General features: G+C 36.5%; 2 protein-coding genes across 6 annotated transcripts in view; one reads left to right on the forward strand and one right to left on the reverse strand.

Annotated features, from left to right (window-relative positions):
• Positions 1 to 12,551, forward strand: part of LOC117329511 (ubinuclein-2-like) — a 28,332-nt gene extending 15,781 nt beyond the window's left edge. The window contains exons 10-17 of one of the 2 annotated variants that reach the window (XM_033887483.1): positions 216 to 285; positions 815 to 988; positions 3,585 to 3,728; positions 4,003 to 4,050; positions 4,415 to 6,366; positions 7,872 to 7,970; positions 9,223 to 9,297; positions 10,384 to 12,551. In XM_033887483.1, the coding sequence (XP_033743374.1) occupies positions 216 to 285; positions 815 to 988; positions 3,585 to 3,728; positions 4,003 to 4,050; positions 4,415 to 6,366; positions 7,872 to 7,970; positions 9,223 to 9,297; positions 10,384 to 10,412 (2,591 nt within the window). In that variant the 3' untranslated portion in view covers positions 10,413 to 12,551. The remainder of the gene's footprint in view (positions 1 to 215; positions 286 to 814; positions 989 to 3,584; positions 3,729 to 4,002; positions 4,051 to 4,414; positions 6,367 to 7,871; positions 7,971 to 9,222; positions 9,298 to 10,383) is intronic. The other variant, XM_033887484.1, reaches the window with a different exon arrangement.
• LOC117329512 (nuclear pore complex-interacting protein family member B3-like) lies at positions 12,424 to 16,193 on the reverse strand. 4 transcript variants are annotated; one of them, XM_033887487.1, is made up of 3 exons: positions 14,997 to 16,193; positions 12,605 to 14,768; positions 12,424 to 12,554 (listed from the first exon to the last, which is right to left on the reverse strand). In XM_033887487.1, exons 2-3 carry the CDS (start codon positions 13,231 to 13,233, stop codon positions 12,440 to 12,442), a joined length of 744 nt encoding a protein of 247 aa, XP_033743378.1. In that variant the 5' UTR covers positions 13,234 to 14,768; positions 14,997 to 16,193; the 3' UTR covers positions 12,424 to 12,439. The 4 variants fall into 4 exon arrangements, with proteins under 4 accessions (XP_033743378.1, XP_033743377.1, XP_033743376.1 ...); XM_033887486.1 differs by having other exon boundaries at positions 14,959 to 16,193; XM_033887485.1 differs by having other exon boundaries at positions 14,845 to 16,193.
• Between the last annotated feature and the right edge of the window lie 350 nt (positions 16,194 to 16,543).

Raw genomic sequence — 16,543 nt, forward strand, 5'->3', positions numbered from 1 at the left:
ATATTTTTAATGCAAATAACGTAAACAATCATATAGCGCCCATTTTGAGTACCTACCTGACGATCTACACGTGTATAAGAGGGGCCAAAACCCAACTCCGCCTATACGAATACTCCGGTTATTTGCTTATTTTGTCATGGAAAAAGGGCTATGCAAATAAGCGGGTTGCTCTGTATACCAACAAGTATTGACTTTTTTTTTTTTTTTTTTTGTAGCTGTCAATGCCATGATGCCTTCTATGCAGGAGAAACATGAAGCAGAGTATCAAAAGTGGAGCCAGCAAAAGTATGTTTTAATATATAGGTCACCATATTTACATCCGATGTTACTGCATTGTTAGTAATATTCAAGGCAGGTTGATTTAATTATATTGTTGGTTGTTAAATATAGCATAAAGCTAAATACTCAACAATATTTATACATGAATCATAGATATAAATTATGTCATTTACACAAATGTATAGATGTTTTCAAGGTGGTGGTGTGCGATATGTGATTCCTACGAACTAGTTCTGACTGGACCATAATTTTGCAAATTATTACCCCTTTGAAATTAAAGATTATACATAAGTATAACAAGCATACGTCACAAAGGTCACTATACCTACATTGGGTTTATATAGTATGGCAAACATAATTATGTAACAAACATCACCATATTTACATTATAAATTGTAATAAGTTCTACAAAAGTAGGCAACACTTTCCACACAGATCGTGGCTGGGGAGGTCCCTAAAGAGTCTGATTAAAGGCTTGGTACATTTACACCTGTTATTGTATACATACAGATTTTACAAATTTTATCTCAATAAGGAAAGAAGCAGAAGCTGCTGAAGGAAACAAAGAAGGTGAAAAGGAAAAAGAAAAAGAGGAAAAGGAGAAAAATAACAGTGATGACAGTGACGAGGAGAAAGGCCCAGAGGCACCTGGAGGAAAGAAAAGAGTGAATGGGCCACGGAAAAAGTTTGAGTGGACACAGAACTTACGGTAGGTGGTGTTTTATGTTATATAAAACTTGGTTATACCATGAACTAATGTCTATATATTATATGATTTATATAAATCTTGGTTATACCATGAACTAATGTCTATATATTATATGATTTATATAAAACTTGGCTATACCATGAACTAATATCTATATACGTATAATTTATATAACACTTGGCTATACCATGAACTAATATCTATATACATAAAATTTATATAAAATTTGGCTATACCATGAACTAATATCTATTTACATAAAATTTATATAAAATTTGGCTATACCATGAACTAATATCTATTTACATAAAATTTATATAAAATTTGGCTATACCATGAACTAATATCTATATATGATAATTTATATAAAACTTGGCTATACCATGAACTAATATCTATATACATAAAATTTATATAAAATTTGGCTATACCATGAACTAATATCTATTTACATAAAATTTATATAAAATTTGGCTATACCATGAACTAATATCTATTTACATAAAATTTATATAAAATTTGGCTATACCATGAACTAATATCTATATATGATAATTTATATAAAACTTGGCTATACCATGAACTAATATCTATTTACATAAAATTTATATAAAATTTGGCTATACCATGAACTAATATCTATTTACATAAAATTTATATAAAATTTGGCTATACCATGAACTAATATCTATATATGATAATTTATATAAAACTTGGCTATACCATGAACTAATATCTATATACATAAAATTTATATAAAATTTGGCTATACCATGAACTAATATCTATTTACATAAAATTTATATAAAATTTGGCTATACCATGAACTAATATCTATATATGATAATTTATATAAAACTTGGCTATACCATGAACTAATATCTATTTACATAAAATTTATATAAAACTTGGCTATACCATGAACTAATATCTATATATGATAATTTATATAAAACTTGGCTATACCATGAACTAATATCTATTTACATAAAATTTATATAAAACTTGGCTATACCATGAACTAATATCTATTTACATAAAATTTATATCAAACTTCGCTATACCATGAACTAATATCTATTTACATAAAATTTATATAAAACTTGGCTATACCATGAACTAATATCTATTTACATAAAATTTATATCAAACTTCGCTATACCATGAACTAATATCTATTTACATAAAATTTATATCAAACTTCGCTATACCATGAACTAATATCTATTTACATAAAATTTATATCAAACTTGGCTATACCATGAACTAATATCTATATACATAAGATTTATATAAAACTTCGCTATACCATGAACTAATATCTATATACATATAATTTATATCAAAAACTTGGCTATACCATGAACTAATATCTATATACATATAATTCATATAAAACTTGGCTATACAATGAACTAATATCTATATACATAAGATTTATATAAAACTTGGCTATACAATGAACTAATATCTATATACATAAAATTTATAGAAAACTTGGCTATACCATGAACTAATATCTATATACATATAATTTATAATAAAGATAAATAATACCCTGTGTATCAGAGGATATTGGTTCTGCCACATGTGGCAGTAACCCATCAGGCTGTTGATGGCAATACGCAAAGCTACAAACTAAACAAAATTTTCAAGTGAAAGAAGAATCAACATTAATATTTATACTGGTTCTTCTACTATCAATGACGATTTGATCTTTTTAAATAGAAAATTCTCAAAATTAATTTGGTATATCATCAGAGTGATATTTTCCTGAATATATATATAGTATATGCATGGTACCCGGTAAAGAAAAATAGTAGGTACGGTTTGATTCGCCCTTACAATAAATTGTTTTCTTCAACTCAGAGATGCATGCCCTGTGTTGTTTGTTTTCTTCTAACATTAAGATTTAAATGTGTATAAATAATTGTATCAAGTATCAGGTATTAAAGTCATTATTGAGTTCATTGTTCTTCATCATATCAGTTGTAACGAGAATGAATACTTACACAAGACAATGGACACCATAATAAGAATACCTATACCAGGTACTCAACAGCTATTGTGTCACTACCATTAAACATTATTGTTTGTAAGTAGTTATCTCCCCTAGTTTGAGCACCTGTTATTGTCAGTAGTTATCTCCCCTAGTTTGATCACCTGTTATTTTCAGTAGTTATCTCCCCTAATTGTTTGTCAGTAGTTATCTCCCCTAGTTTGAGTACCTGTTATTGTCAGTAGTTATCTCCCCTAGTTTGAGCACCCGTTATTGTCAGTAGTTATCTCCCCTAATTGTTTGTCAGTAGTTATCTCCCCTAGTTTGAGCACCTGTTATTGTCAGTAGATGTCTCCCCTAGTTTGAGCACCTGTTATTGTCAGTAGTTATCTCCCCTAGTTTGAGCACCTGTTATTGTCAGTAGTTATCTCCCCTAGTTTGAGCACCTGTTATTTTCAGGAGTTATCTCCCCTAATTGTTTGTCAGTAGTTATCTCCCCTAGTTTGAGTACCTCTTATTGTCAGTAGTTATCTACCCTAGTTTGAGCACCTGTTATTGCCTCAATAGTTTAATACCAGTATTGTGGTTGTTTGTCAGAGTCCTGCTCTGTGAGGTAGTGAGGTGTAAGATGAAGCTTTGTGAGCTAGCCAAGAACAAGACAGAAACCAACGAGGAATACCTCAAGTCGTTCTTGGAGAGTGAAGTCAAACCTCTCTGGCCTAAAGGCTGGATGCAGACCAGGCAAGTAGTGGGACCAAACATGATGTTGATATCTTATCGAGTGTTAAGTGTTTTACACATACTTCAAGGATAAGGAAAATAACTATAACAGCGGAATTTTTCTTTCAATATTCTATGACAAAATAATATTCAATGCCTGAAGAGTTATAAGGTAACAAATAATTAGAAGAGTCTATTTAATGAAAGAAGATAATTAAATTGAAACAGGAAAAAAATCATTGGTATTGCAGTGAAATTAGCATAGTTGTAATCTGTGTCATGTACTATTCTCCAGGATGTTGTTTAAGGAGAGCAGATCCGTACATTCGAGTTGGACTAATCCGTAAGTATTCTCCAGAATACAATGGAATCAAATTGCGATTGGTTACCTTGACTTTAATAGAAATCTATAGTTATAGTAGTGATGTTGTGGATGTATATTCAGTGTAATGCACTAATAGGTAATTAAATTATACTGTTTCTCCTCAGTATAATATTGATGAGCAGTAATTAGGCCCAATTAACATTTTAATCTGTGCATCTGTTCAGTTACATATTAAGTATGTCAAATAACATTACATCTTTCTTAATGTTGAATAAAAATTGAGTTAGAATATTGAAGGTAAAGTATCAAATTGAAATGAAGAAACACACATGAAAGAATTTCAGTAATTAACAGTTAACATTAATGTCTTTCTACTCACCAGACAAAAACCAAAAAAGACTGTGATAATTACTAAATCCTTGCCTGGTTCAGCATCCAACACTCCTACGAACTCTCAGGCCCCACCTAAATTGGGGACGGCAACCGATGCCACACCTACCCGCCCCAGGGACAGTAACTCAGTGTTGTTACCTAATACCTCATCTTCTAGCGTGCTGGACTTCAATAGTGGAAGGACACTGAGTAATAACACAACCCCGTCATTAGTACCGCCTGTAAGTAAGAAATCAGGAAGTAACACCTCAGGAACTCCAAATTCCAGCTCTTTTTCCACTAGTCCAGGTCTCTCCTTGTTGGCCGATTCTGCCGCTAGTGCTCGATCTATAGACATGCCTCAGGAACGATCTTGGGATCATGTTGTGTCGGATATTTTGAAGTCTTCGTTCATTCCTTCACCATCCTCAAGGGACACTGACAAATCAGGTTTATCTCTTGATTCCAAGGTCAAGGCCACCGGTGTAGGTCAAGGCCAGGATCAAGGTGGAGCAGGGTTTCTTGCTCAAGTTAAAAAATATGCCAGTGAAACTTCGAAACTCAAGGAATCTGATTCAGGCAGTACAAGTAACGCTACTTCACCACAGAAACAACACCAAGTGCAGCAGCAGCAACGGTCAAATTTAACACAACAACAAAAACAGCTTGTTCAGAAGATACAGATCGCTGCCTCTCAAAGACAAGACAAATCATCCCCTTCACCAGCTCACCAGTCGTCTACTACAGCCAAATCTGTTCTCAATCAATACTCCATAACTCCCCAACAAAAAGCAACCATGTCTGCTCGACCTTCTCTCACCCCGCAACAGAAAGCTGCCATTTCTGTTGGATCATCTCTCTCCCCCCAACAGAAAGCTGCCATTTCTGTTTGCTCATCTCTCACCCCACAACAGAAAGCTGCCATTTCTGTTGGCTCATCTCTCACCCCACAACAGAAAGCTGCCATTTCTGTTTGCTCATCTCTCACCCCACAACAGAAAGCTGCCATTTCTGTTGGCTCATCTCTCACCCCACAACAGAAAGCTGCCATTTCTGTTGGATCATCTCTCACCCCCCAACAGAAGGCAGCTTTCCAGTCTACTGTGGCCTCCCACAGCCCCCAGTCAAAGCCCCACGGTTTGAACTTGGGACAGCAAACATCAGCCACATTAGCTCTTCAGCGGTCCCTCCTCAATGAAGAAGTGTATAGACAGTTACTGGAAGCTGACAAATCCTTATCTCCGGCCACTAACACAATGCCTGTCAGTAGTAAAGCATCACCAACTTCCAGTATGGCAGGTCAGAAACACACCAGTGCTAAGGTCATACCTGTGACTGTATCAACCACAAAAAATACACAGTCCAAGACTTTAACTAAAGTAATTAAGGTTGGGGCGTCCAATGGTGCTTCACCCAAAATTATTACAGTGCATTCAAAATCGCCAGCTTCTCAAGAAACTACGAAATCTGTATCGACTAGGCGTGTATCTCCGACCTCCTTATCCTCATCACAGAGGTCACAGGCCAGAGGTCAAGGATCAATAACTACAGGGCAAGTTAGTGCACAGCAAAATTACAATTATAATTCTAATTCTGGACAGAGTAGCAACATTCAGTCATCAAGTGAATTCCTTCAGTCCTTATTTGGTCAAGCCAGGGAGCAGAATACTAAACACAGTCCTACTGGCCAGGTGTCGCGTACATCTCCGCAGCAACAGGTATCCATAGCAACTGGATCTCAAAAAAATAAACAGCAACCACAACAGACTAAATCCCCCCAGTCACCAAAGATCTGGAGTATGGGATCCATGGTTTCAAATGTTGGTGGCCCACACAGCTCAATATCCAACATTCCTGCCTACAGTCCAATAACCACCTTACCTAAACCCGTGCCAGGTTACCAGAGTGTAGCACTGTCCAGTCTGAGTAAGGACATGGGCGTCCAGCAGTCGCCATACTTGGGTAGGTACAATTACAGATCGATATAAAATGTCACCATATATATCTGGGAGATATCAATGCCAAGAAATATAATTAATCAGTTATTCGAATTTAATTGAAGACAATTATTGAAAGAGACCTCAAATATATTAATACGTGCAATCAAGATTTTTTTTTTTTTTTTTACAAGTAAGTAATACATACTTAAATTGAGGTCCCATTTCACCCCCAGTCTGTTGGGGATGGAACAGGACCTCGATCCCTGGGGTGAGATTAGTATGCTGCCAAACATGAGGCTAGTTGAGATCGCCCCTCTCACTCCCAGTTTATCCTCCTATCTATGGAATATGGATGTTACATAAATGAGAATGTCAATATGATGTCATTTTCTCTCATCCCTACCGGTATCATACTGGTCTGTCCAGGTAAATACACCCATGCTTGCTGTGTGTGTATTACCTCGCTTCCGGTGTAGGATAGCCACGCGCACGCAATGATACAAAAGTAGGTCGCCGAACCGAAAGTAGATCTATCTATAAACATTTCAACAATACATTGAATTAAGATATGTAATCAGATAATAATTTTTTTTATTTATGATATAAATTATGTAAAAAAAACACGTTCTTTTATTGTTTTTTATTAATAAAACATGGAACTATATTTTCACGCGAAAGAACACACTAGCTTGGCCGACATCAAGTGATTTGGCTTCGCTTGCAATGACAGGGCTGCTGAAACAACGTTAGACTGTGGAAATGAATGGTTTCCTTCGTTTTTAGAACAGCAAACACCGTTTGCATATATGGGGTATGGTAAATCGATTGGCGCTGTTCTTTTTTTATTATATGCAGTAGAAAAAAAGGTTTGGATTGAGAAAAAATGGCGTCTATCTGAGAAAGCTATCGACAGATAGTGCCTATTTTTGCATATTTTAGGTTGGGGAATGAGAGAAAAATACTCAATCATATGTGGTTCATGTAGGATAGGGACATTTCACCCTCTGGGTCACAAAATGTGGTAAAACCCGAGGCTCCAGGTTTTACCACATTTTGTGACCCAGAGGGTGAAATATCCCTATCCTACATGAACCACATATGATTGAGTATTTTTCTCTCATTCTCCAACAAATGTCAAATTTCGGTTCCTCAGGTGGAATATCCCTATCCTACATGACCACATATGATAGAGTCTTATAGTATTGTTGCTGTGATGTCATACAATTGTTGAGAATGTCCAGTAAACTTGTAGTATTAAGATGTCTCAGTAATTCTTGGGAATGAACCTAAGGAGCCCTATAGACAATCATTACCATTGTTTCACATCATAGCCTCATTTTGAAATCAATTCTTTTGGCACCCAATTAATTGTTTCAGCCTACTTATAAAAAAGATATGTGTTCAAATTAAATTTAACACAAGGAGAACATATTCTGAAATGTTATGACGTAGAGTATACTATAGCTTCTCAAATTTATACCTTACTTGTATATAGAAAGTACAGTATTTGGAATTTTTACATTACAGCTGGTATCCATAAAAACTATTCTAATGTACCAACAAGCCCTCTAACTGGTCAACAGCAAAACCCCTTAGCCAATCAAACGTCTGCACACCAGTCCTCAGGTGAGTAACAACTCAATAACAAAAATCTGTAATCAGGTGTGCACTGCTAGATCAGACTTAGCACTATTAATATTCTAGATCAGTAATTAAACTGACATTCAAATGTGAAAGTCGTTCTTATTAATCACACAGGACTCTTTTCTTACGCTTTTATTTCCGACTAGAAGTTTGTGAGATTTTGGGGAGTAGGGATGGGATATTTGTATTTAAAAAAAATGGTTCTGCCCCTTATATATAGCGAAACACTGAGTAACGGATCTATTCATTACATCTGGCCAGTTTCAACTGTATCTGTGTGAGGTATCTTTGAGGAAACTAATTTACATATTTACTGAAGGAGCGTAGTGCAGCGACGGAGCTGCTATTGATATCTATATCAACATCCAAGTGTCGCCATTAGATCTGTTTCTGAGAAAGTACAAGTTCCATCATAACCAAAATTGGCGTCAAGCTAGTTTATATAGTGGAAAACCTCGATTAGCACGAAGACAGATATTCAAAATAATTTATCCCATTTCCAAGTGGAAATATAGATTTTTGATGGATTTTAAAAAGTATGTTAGTATATTTAACCCGGTTTTGTGTATTTAACAATAGCTTGTGTACTAAATTGATAATTGTCCTAATTACATGTAAAATTGTGTTGTCAAGGTCATTGTGATGTCAAGTTCATCTCTGTATAACTGATGTCAAGGTCATGTACCATATTAATTACTTCAAAATACAGACTCCTGTGCATTCTGGTTTAACATGAATAAAGCTCAATACCAGACATATTGTCTGATTGCACTTGTCAATTTTTAAAAAATCTTTCCCAAAAATTGTTTTTTCCTTGTTTTATGGCTCAATATGATACTGATGATGGCAAAACATTTGTACCAGGTATTTCAAAAAAAGACATTATGATGCAAGAGTTTCAATATAAAAATGGTTTTGTTTACAATTAACTTTTTCATTTTGGCAAAAATTGCACTTGTCAGATTTTAGAAGTAACAATATTTACTATGTAGTATATACCGTAAGTCACTTTGAAATTCAGGACACTCGCCAATCAGAATGAAGTAGAATTTTGTAATGTTGAGATTTTTTTTTTTTTTTTTGTAAAATGGTAATATTTCATGGATTTGAAATAATTTGATGATTGAAATAAAAGAAAAAAAACTCTGCGAATTAAGTCCTGGTTTTCAAGTTTCTGTAGCTGACTAACTGCTTACTAACTACATATCTTATATGTCTGCTCTGCTTCGACCAGGGATGTTACATACCGTACCTCCCTATTCTCCAGCCAGCCAACACCTCTCTTCTCTACCCTACGGACAGTACACAGGTAAATAGTCCGAATGTGCTGATCACTGCTGTTTAAAAAACTGTATTTATCCATAATTAATCCCCATCTGTATTAGTAAACTAAAAATGATTCACAAAGAAGGCAACAATCTCAAAACGTATAACTAAAATGTTACACTAGAGCAGTGGGCTAATTTGAGGATGAATACAGTATGTATATGCCTCTACACAAGTATTTCTGTGGTGTGAAGTATTGTCAGTGTATATGTAGATTATTGGACAGTTATAAACTGCTCAGTCAGAATGAATGGCCAGGGCATCTAGTTTAACCGAAAGTTTTAGGAAATTCAGCAGTCAAATCACTATAGGAATCTGCATGAAGAGTCCCTTCAAACATATCTCTCTTTTTTGGGGGGGGGAGGGGGGGGGGGACAAAAACATTAAAACAAGCATTGGGGGTCTACTGGATGCCCTGAACAGCGAGGAGCATTTTGTTTGTGAAGAAATTCTGCTTAACTTTCATTCAATAGCAAAATTGAATATGTGTGAATGAAAGACATGACTGGTACAATAATTCTTTAAAATTTTATTCATCTATTACATGAAAACATTAAAATAGCCTTGATACAGCATAAACACAACAAAGTTTGTGGGACTCGAGCACACATTCCAGTCATGAGACAAGCATGCATACTACAACATCATTTTTACATCGGAAATGACACATTTATTTCCGAGCATGTTTTCCTTTGGTGACATTGTATGTCATGCATTATAGTTAATTAAATAGTTATATGTATTGACGCATGAAAGGTCATAGCGATGTTTATAATATACCCGGTAATACAAATTATATGCTTGTTCTGCTTTTTAAATGGCCAATTTCATTACTTTATTTTCTGTTCCTTCAGGGAAAAAAATATATTGCCATATATATTTAATTCAAGTAAAGTTTATTACTATATACCAATTGTGAATTTTGTATAGGTAGCAGACATACTAACTACATGTAAGAGAAACTCATACAATGTGTCATTTAAAATGTCTTGATCAGTTTTAGGCATTGCCTGGGGAAGAGAATTACAGGGTCTACATCATGGTCTAATACTATCTCTCTTTTCTACAGATAAGTCGAGGACTCCACATGGGTATTGAGACAAATGACGTGGAGACTTCTACAGCTGGGCAAGGAATAACACAGTTGTCTCCCTTCCATTCATTGGTGGATTGAAAAAGTCATCGTCGTAGAAACATCGACCATCATTTCCGATGTCATTGTAATATTTCTCTTAGTTATCCTGATATCAAATATAACAACAACCATGGATGTTTTGGTGAATGAATGTAAGCTGATGTTCATTGAATATCATTCTTGGTAGATTTTAAAATAAAAACCATTAAATACCAAATATACAATATAGTAGATCATCCACAAAAACCCACGAGACTCCGCTCTGTTGTTTGATTTATGGACTCAAAAAACAGAGCCGAGCTTCACCTGTTTCCAATGGTGATAGTAGATGTAGAAATGATAACCACATTAAGTCCATGTTATAAGACGATACCATACATTCATTGTATACAAATGGTTTGGTGATATGTTGATCTGTAAAGTACACAACTTCAGCCATACCTAGATTGAAGTTGTGGCTATTTCTGAGTATATTTCTCAATTCTGCTGTGGCTCGGACTGACTGGGTATGGATATTCTCGCCTCAGGATAAACAACACTGATATTAACATTCACAGGAATATCCTCAGCATTTCCTACGTGTAACCAATTGTTTTTAAGTCCAGTTGACTGTGTAATTCAGGCTGTGTATGTCCGGTATTGATGTGAAGCATGACTTGGGTATTACCCAGTAGATTTCCTACTCTGTGGTTGTGGCACATTGACGTGATCCTTCGTCGACTATTTCCTTGTTAGAATACATGTAAATCGTACTCCACTGTCCGTCATTGTCGTCTCCATAAATGTTTTTACTGACTATCCATATAAAAAATGGAAATCATTCACGAGGCAGCTAGATTTCCTCTATCACTTCTGTATACATGTCTGACACAGTTACACATCATATTGATGTCTGTCACAAAGTTTATCAAGAATCATGTTATTTCATCATTTTGTATTGAAGAGGTTTCAAGTATAGTGAAATTGTCCTTGTCGTTAATGTATTCAGGTAGTTGTCAGGTAGTTGCTACTTTTCATGTGGGTTCAGACTTTCCTGGCAATCTTAAAATACAATAAATGCAGGTCACACATATCGCTTGAATGTAGCAATGATATTTTAGCTGGTAAGATTAAATTCCCGGCTTACACAAAATTGAGGGAAATTAAAGTAAATGCTCACAGTGTTGAATATTGATTATCTGTTTAGATTTTCTTTGAAAACCATTTTTTTCTTTCATTTATATTTATATTAGTATTTTTTATGATTAAGAACATTATCACACATTTTAGTAAAAAAAAAAAAAAAAAAAATTGTCGCTGTTGCCAGCCTAGAAGCCTTAGAAACAGACTTCAATGATCATATCTGACTGTGTGTGTACCATTTGATCATCTCTATAATACTACCATTTGTAGTTCGGGAGTAAGGGTTAAACTAGTATGAGTAACCTTACTCTGTCTCCTTCGTCCCATCTAACAATACACAATACATCTCTAATTAAGACTACATTATCACATCTAGAGTTTAACTGATTTATAAGTTGTCAAGTTATGAAACCTGACATCTTCTTGGAGTAAAAACAAAGAAGAAAGACTAGGCCATTTCCATTTTATATCATGATTCAAACGTTGAGACTAGTTGGACCAGAGTTTGTGAAATAATTACAGAAACAAACATTTGTGGCATTATACTATTTAATAGTGTGTTCTGTTATACAGATTTTTATATACAATTTGTATGGGCTGTCCACTTACTTCAAACGTTTTCTGATTAAGTGTTATGTTGGTGAGAAATCAAAAACATCAAATGTAATGTACCGGAAAGGACAAAATATTTATTGAACTCTTTCACAACTATATATATATGTGTATATTTTGTAAATTCTGGTAATGGACCTTGAACTGTTTCATAGATACTTTTGTGCATCAAGTTACATCCAATGATCAACTTTATTAGACGTACATCACTCTGAAACTTCAACTCACACATTGTTCCCAGAGTTATGTAGGGATATTAATGGGTATAAGTATGTTTCAAAATCAAAGTTTGAATACAAAACATTTCCAGTACTTCAGAAGCAACGACATCTGTTGTAAGGTGGCAGACAGCTTTGTGGCACAGTCTGTTGCATTGTCATCAGATGGTTGTATTACCCCCGGGTGGCAGTCTGTGACATTGTCATCAGATGGCGACCCAAAAGGTGGCACTACCCTCTGGTGGCAGTCTGTTGCATTGTCATCAGATGGCGACCCAAAAGGTGGCACTACCCTCTGGTGGCAGTCTGTGACATTGTCATCAGATGGCGACCCGAACGGTGGCACTACCCTCTGGTGGCAGTCTGTGACATTGTCATCAGATGGCGACCCGAACGGTGGCACTACCCTCTGGTGGCAGTCTGTGACATTGTCATCAGATGGCGACCCGAACGGTGGCACTACCCTCTGGTGGCAGTCTGTGACATTGTCATCAGATGGCGACCCGAACGGTGGCACTACCCTCTGGTGGCAGTCTGTGACATTGTCATCAGATGGCGACCCGAACGGTGGCACTACCCTCTGGTGGCAGTCTGTGACATTGTCATCAGATGGCGACCCAAACAGTGGCACTACCCTCTGGTGGCAGTCTGTGACATTGTCATCAGATGGCGACCCGAACGGTGGCACTACCCTCTGGTGGCAGTCTGTGACATTGTCATCAGATGGCGACCCGAACGGTGGCACTACCCTCTGGTTGCAGTCTTTGACATTGTCATCAGATGGCATCCAAATGGTTGTATTACCCCTGGTGGCAGTCTGTGACATTGTCATCAAATGGAGACCTGAAATATGGCACTACCATCTGGTGGCAGTCTGTGACATTGGTATCAGATGGTGACAAGAATGGTGGCACTACCCTCTGGTGGTAGTCTGTGACATTGTCATGAAATGGGGACCCGACCGGTGGCACTACCCTCTGGTGGCAGTCTGTGACATTGGCATCAGATGGTGACAAGAATGGTGGCACTACCCTCTGGTGGCAGTCTGACATTGTCATCAAATGGGGACCCGAACGGTGGCACTACCCGCTGTTGGCAACCAGATAGTTGGCACTGTCATCTGATGGAAGTTAGAATGGGATGACCCAGCTGGTTATCCTTGATGTTTGTACAAATGTAGTTACCTACACATTAACTTGAAATAGGTACTGTGAATCACTTAGATTTTGCTAAAACTTAATTTTACAAAATTAGCTCTTCAGACATATTCATGAATACATGATATCATGAACACTGAGAAATGACTTTTAAATTCTGAATTAATTAGGCGTTAGACTCATTGACTCTTCAATACCCCTATATTAGTGACAATAACCGATGGCTTGGCCGCCATACAGAGGTGTTATTTTCATACCAATAATCACACAAGATTTTAATTCGCAATTGCCTCTCCTTGCATGTTAATGCAAAGATAAATCAGATTAAATCTACACGAAATATAAGTGATTTACACGGTGATGTCCGTTTTAACTCGACATTACATTGTTACATTGTGTTCTTGTTACCATTGTATAATTATAGGGAACTGTTATTATATTTTGATCTGTCTTAGATACCTAATTTTGGAATGTGAATTTGTGCAAAAATTCAACCCCTGACCTATGCATGTTTTTAATTGGTTTGGTCAGAATGTTTAAATCATGTTATGTTTGTGAGGAAGTTTTGACCTTTGACCTGTGAGCTATTGAGTCTTGACATGTCAAGAGTGTGTGAAGATAGAGTGATTGTGTGTAAATGAACTTCACCTAGTTCACTGTAAATATTTAGTATGTATAAGGATTGATGTCAACACAATAGCTTGCATGCTTGAATTGACAATTGGTTTAAGGATGCTGACTGCTTTACTGATATTCCCCTCTAATTGGAGAGTTCGTCATTGGTACGAGGTAGCACTCTGCGACAGTGATAAAACATTGTATTGCACGCTTGTGCGGGTGTTCTATGATGTGTCATGATTTCAGCCAGTCATATTTGTCAGACACATTCCACCAAGTTGTACGAGAGTACAATACATCGTTATATCAAAGGTGAGGTGGTATTTATGACGTCGTGGTGAATTTCAAGGCATAAGATGCAGTTTAGATGACATGGGGTCATACCATTTTGATACAGACATGTAATTAAAAGAGTATGTCTCTTTTTATTTATTTCTATCAATATGCTGATTTTTAGAGCAAAGATGATCAATATCAGCCTCGGTTGATATTTATTGTCTTGCTCTATAAATCATACTGATAGAAACAATACCATAATTGTATAAAAGTGAAATGTTAAAAGTAGCATGAGACTTTGTACTGTGATGTTCCCCTCTGATGTAGGTCTGGTAATAATGATGCCACATTAACCTCTGATGTAGGTTTGGTAATCATGATGCCACATTAACCTCTGATGTAGGTCTGGTAATAATGATGCCACATTAACCTCTGATGCAGGTCTGGTAATAATGATGCCCCACACCCCTCTGATGTAGGTCTGGTAATCATGATGCCACATTAACCTCTGATGTAGGTCTGGTAATAATGATGCCACATTAACCTCTGATGTAGGTCTGGTAATCATGATGCCACACACCCCTCTGATGTAGGTCTGGTAATCACCAGTGCCACACACCCCACTGAGGTAGGTCTGTTAATCACCAGAGCCACACACCCCTCTGACGTAGGTCTGGTAATCACCAGTGCCACAAACCCCTCTGAGGTAGGTCTGGTAATCACCAGTGCCACACACCCCTCTGATGTAGGTCTGGTAATCACCAGTGCCACACACCCCTCTGACGTAGGTCTGGTAATCACCAGAGCCACATACCCCTCTGAGGTAGGTCTGGTAATCACCAGAGCCACATACCCCTCTGAGGTAGGTCTGGTAATCACCAGTGCCACACACCCCTCTGAGGTAGGTCTGGTAATCACCAGAGCCACATACCCCTCTGACGTAGGTCTGGTAATCACCAGTGCCACACACCCCTCTGACGTAGGTCTGGTAATCACCAGTGCCACATACCCCTCTGATGTAGGTCTGGTTATCATCAGTGCAACACAAATTTTTTCTTGTGTTCCACTATCGTATGATCTCATTGTTGAACAGTTGTAGTTTCATTTGTGTACACTTGGCATGATGACTGGTTTATATGTGTATGAATACAATATAAAATATGAGACAAATGGGTTGAATGATATATTGAAACAGGAGTGTTTGTGTATGGTTGATGTGAGAATGGGCCCAAAATCTCATTATTTAAAACCTTTAGTTGAATTTTCAGACCAGGTTCCAAATTTTGTAAGCTTACTTGATAACCAATTGAGATCTTTAAGCAGTTTCAAGATTTGGCTTTGTGCATATATATCTTTTGGAAACTATCAAACACTTCTCGAACAGATGTCCATATATTGCCCTGGCATCATGTAGATGCAAGTTGGTAAGTGTTCCACAGAAATAGATCCTCGTACCTTTGCCTTACATTTCTAGTTTGAATAATTCACGACAGTGATAATGAAATGTATGTGTGGTTGTACACAATCTAAATTGGCTTCCTTTGTACATACCATGTTCAGTGTGTTAAGTTTTAATTCAATAAGGAAAAAATCTAAGAATTAAAACTGGCGAGCAGGTGTATATAGATTTGTTTAATGAATTTTGTACTGAATGAAATGAGTGCTGATTGTGACAGTCAATGACTTCCATAAGTAGTGATAATATCAAACGGCATTTACTGAAACAATAAATTCATACCAAAACAAACATTTGTAATTGTGATGTTTTAGGTTGACTTGATGAAGTAAAATGTAGTTAAAACTACCTTAGTCTGAAGTTACCCTGTCAAGTAATTATCTTATTGTGTCTTCCTGGTGGGGCGAAGGCTTACTTTACAATGTAAATGTATGAAGATTATTTTGTGGGGAGATATGACTTTCATGATAGATAATGCCATAAATTTACAACATGTAGACTACGATGGGAAATTACTTTACAACAAATGTGGACGATGGGAGATGACTACAAACAAAACAGGACGATGACGGGAGATGACTTGACAACAAAACAGGACGATGACGGGATATGACTTGACAACAAAACAGGACGAT

The sequence above is a fragment of the Pecten maximus genome, chromosome 6 (assembly GCF_902652985.1).
Source record: "Pecten maximus chromosome 6, xPecMax1.1, whole genome shotgun sequence".
In the NCBI taxonomy this organism is placed as follows: Eukaryota; Metazoa; Mollusca; class Bivalvia; order Pectinida; family Pectinidae; genus Pecten; species Pecten maximus.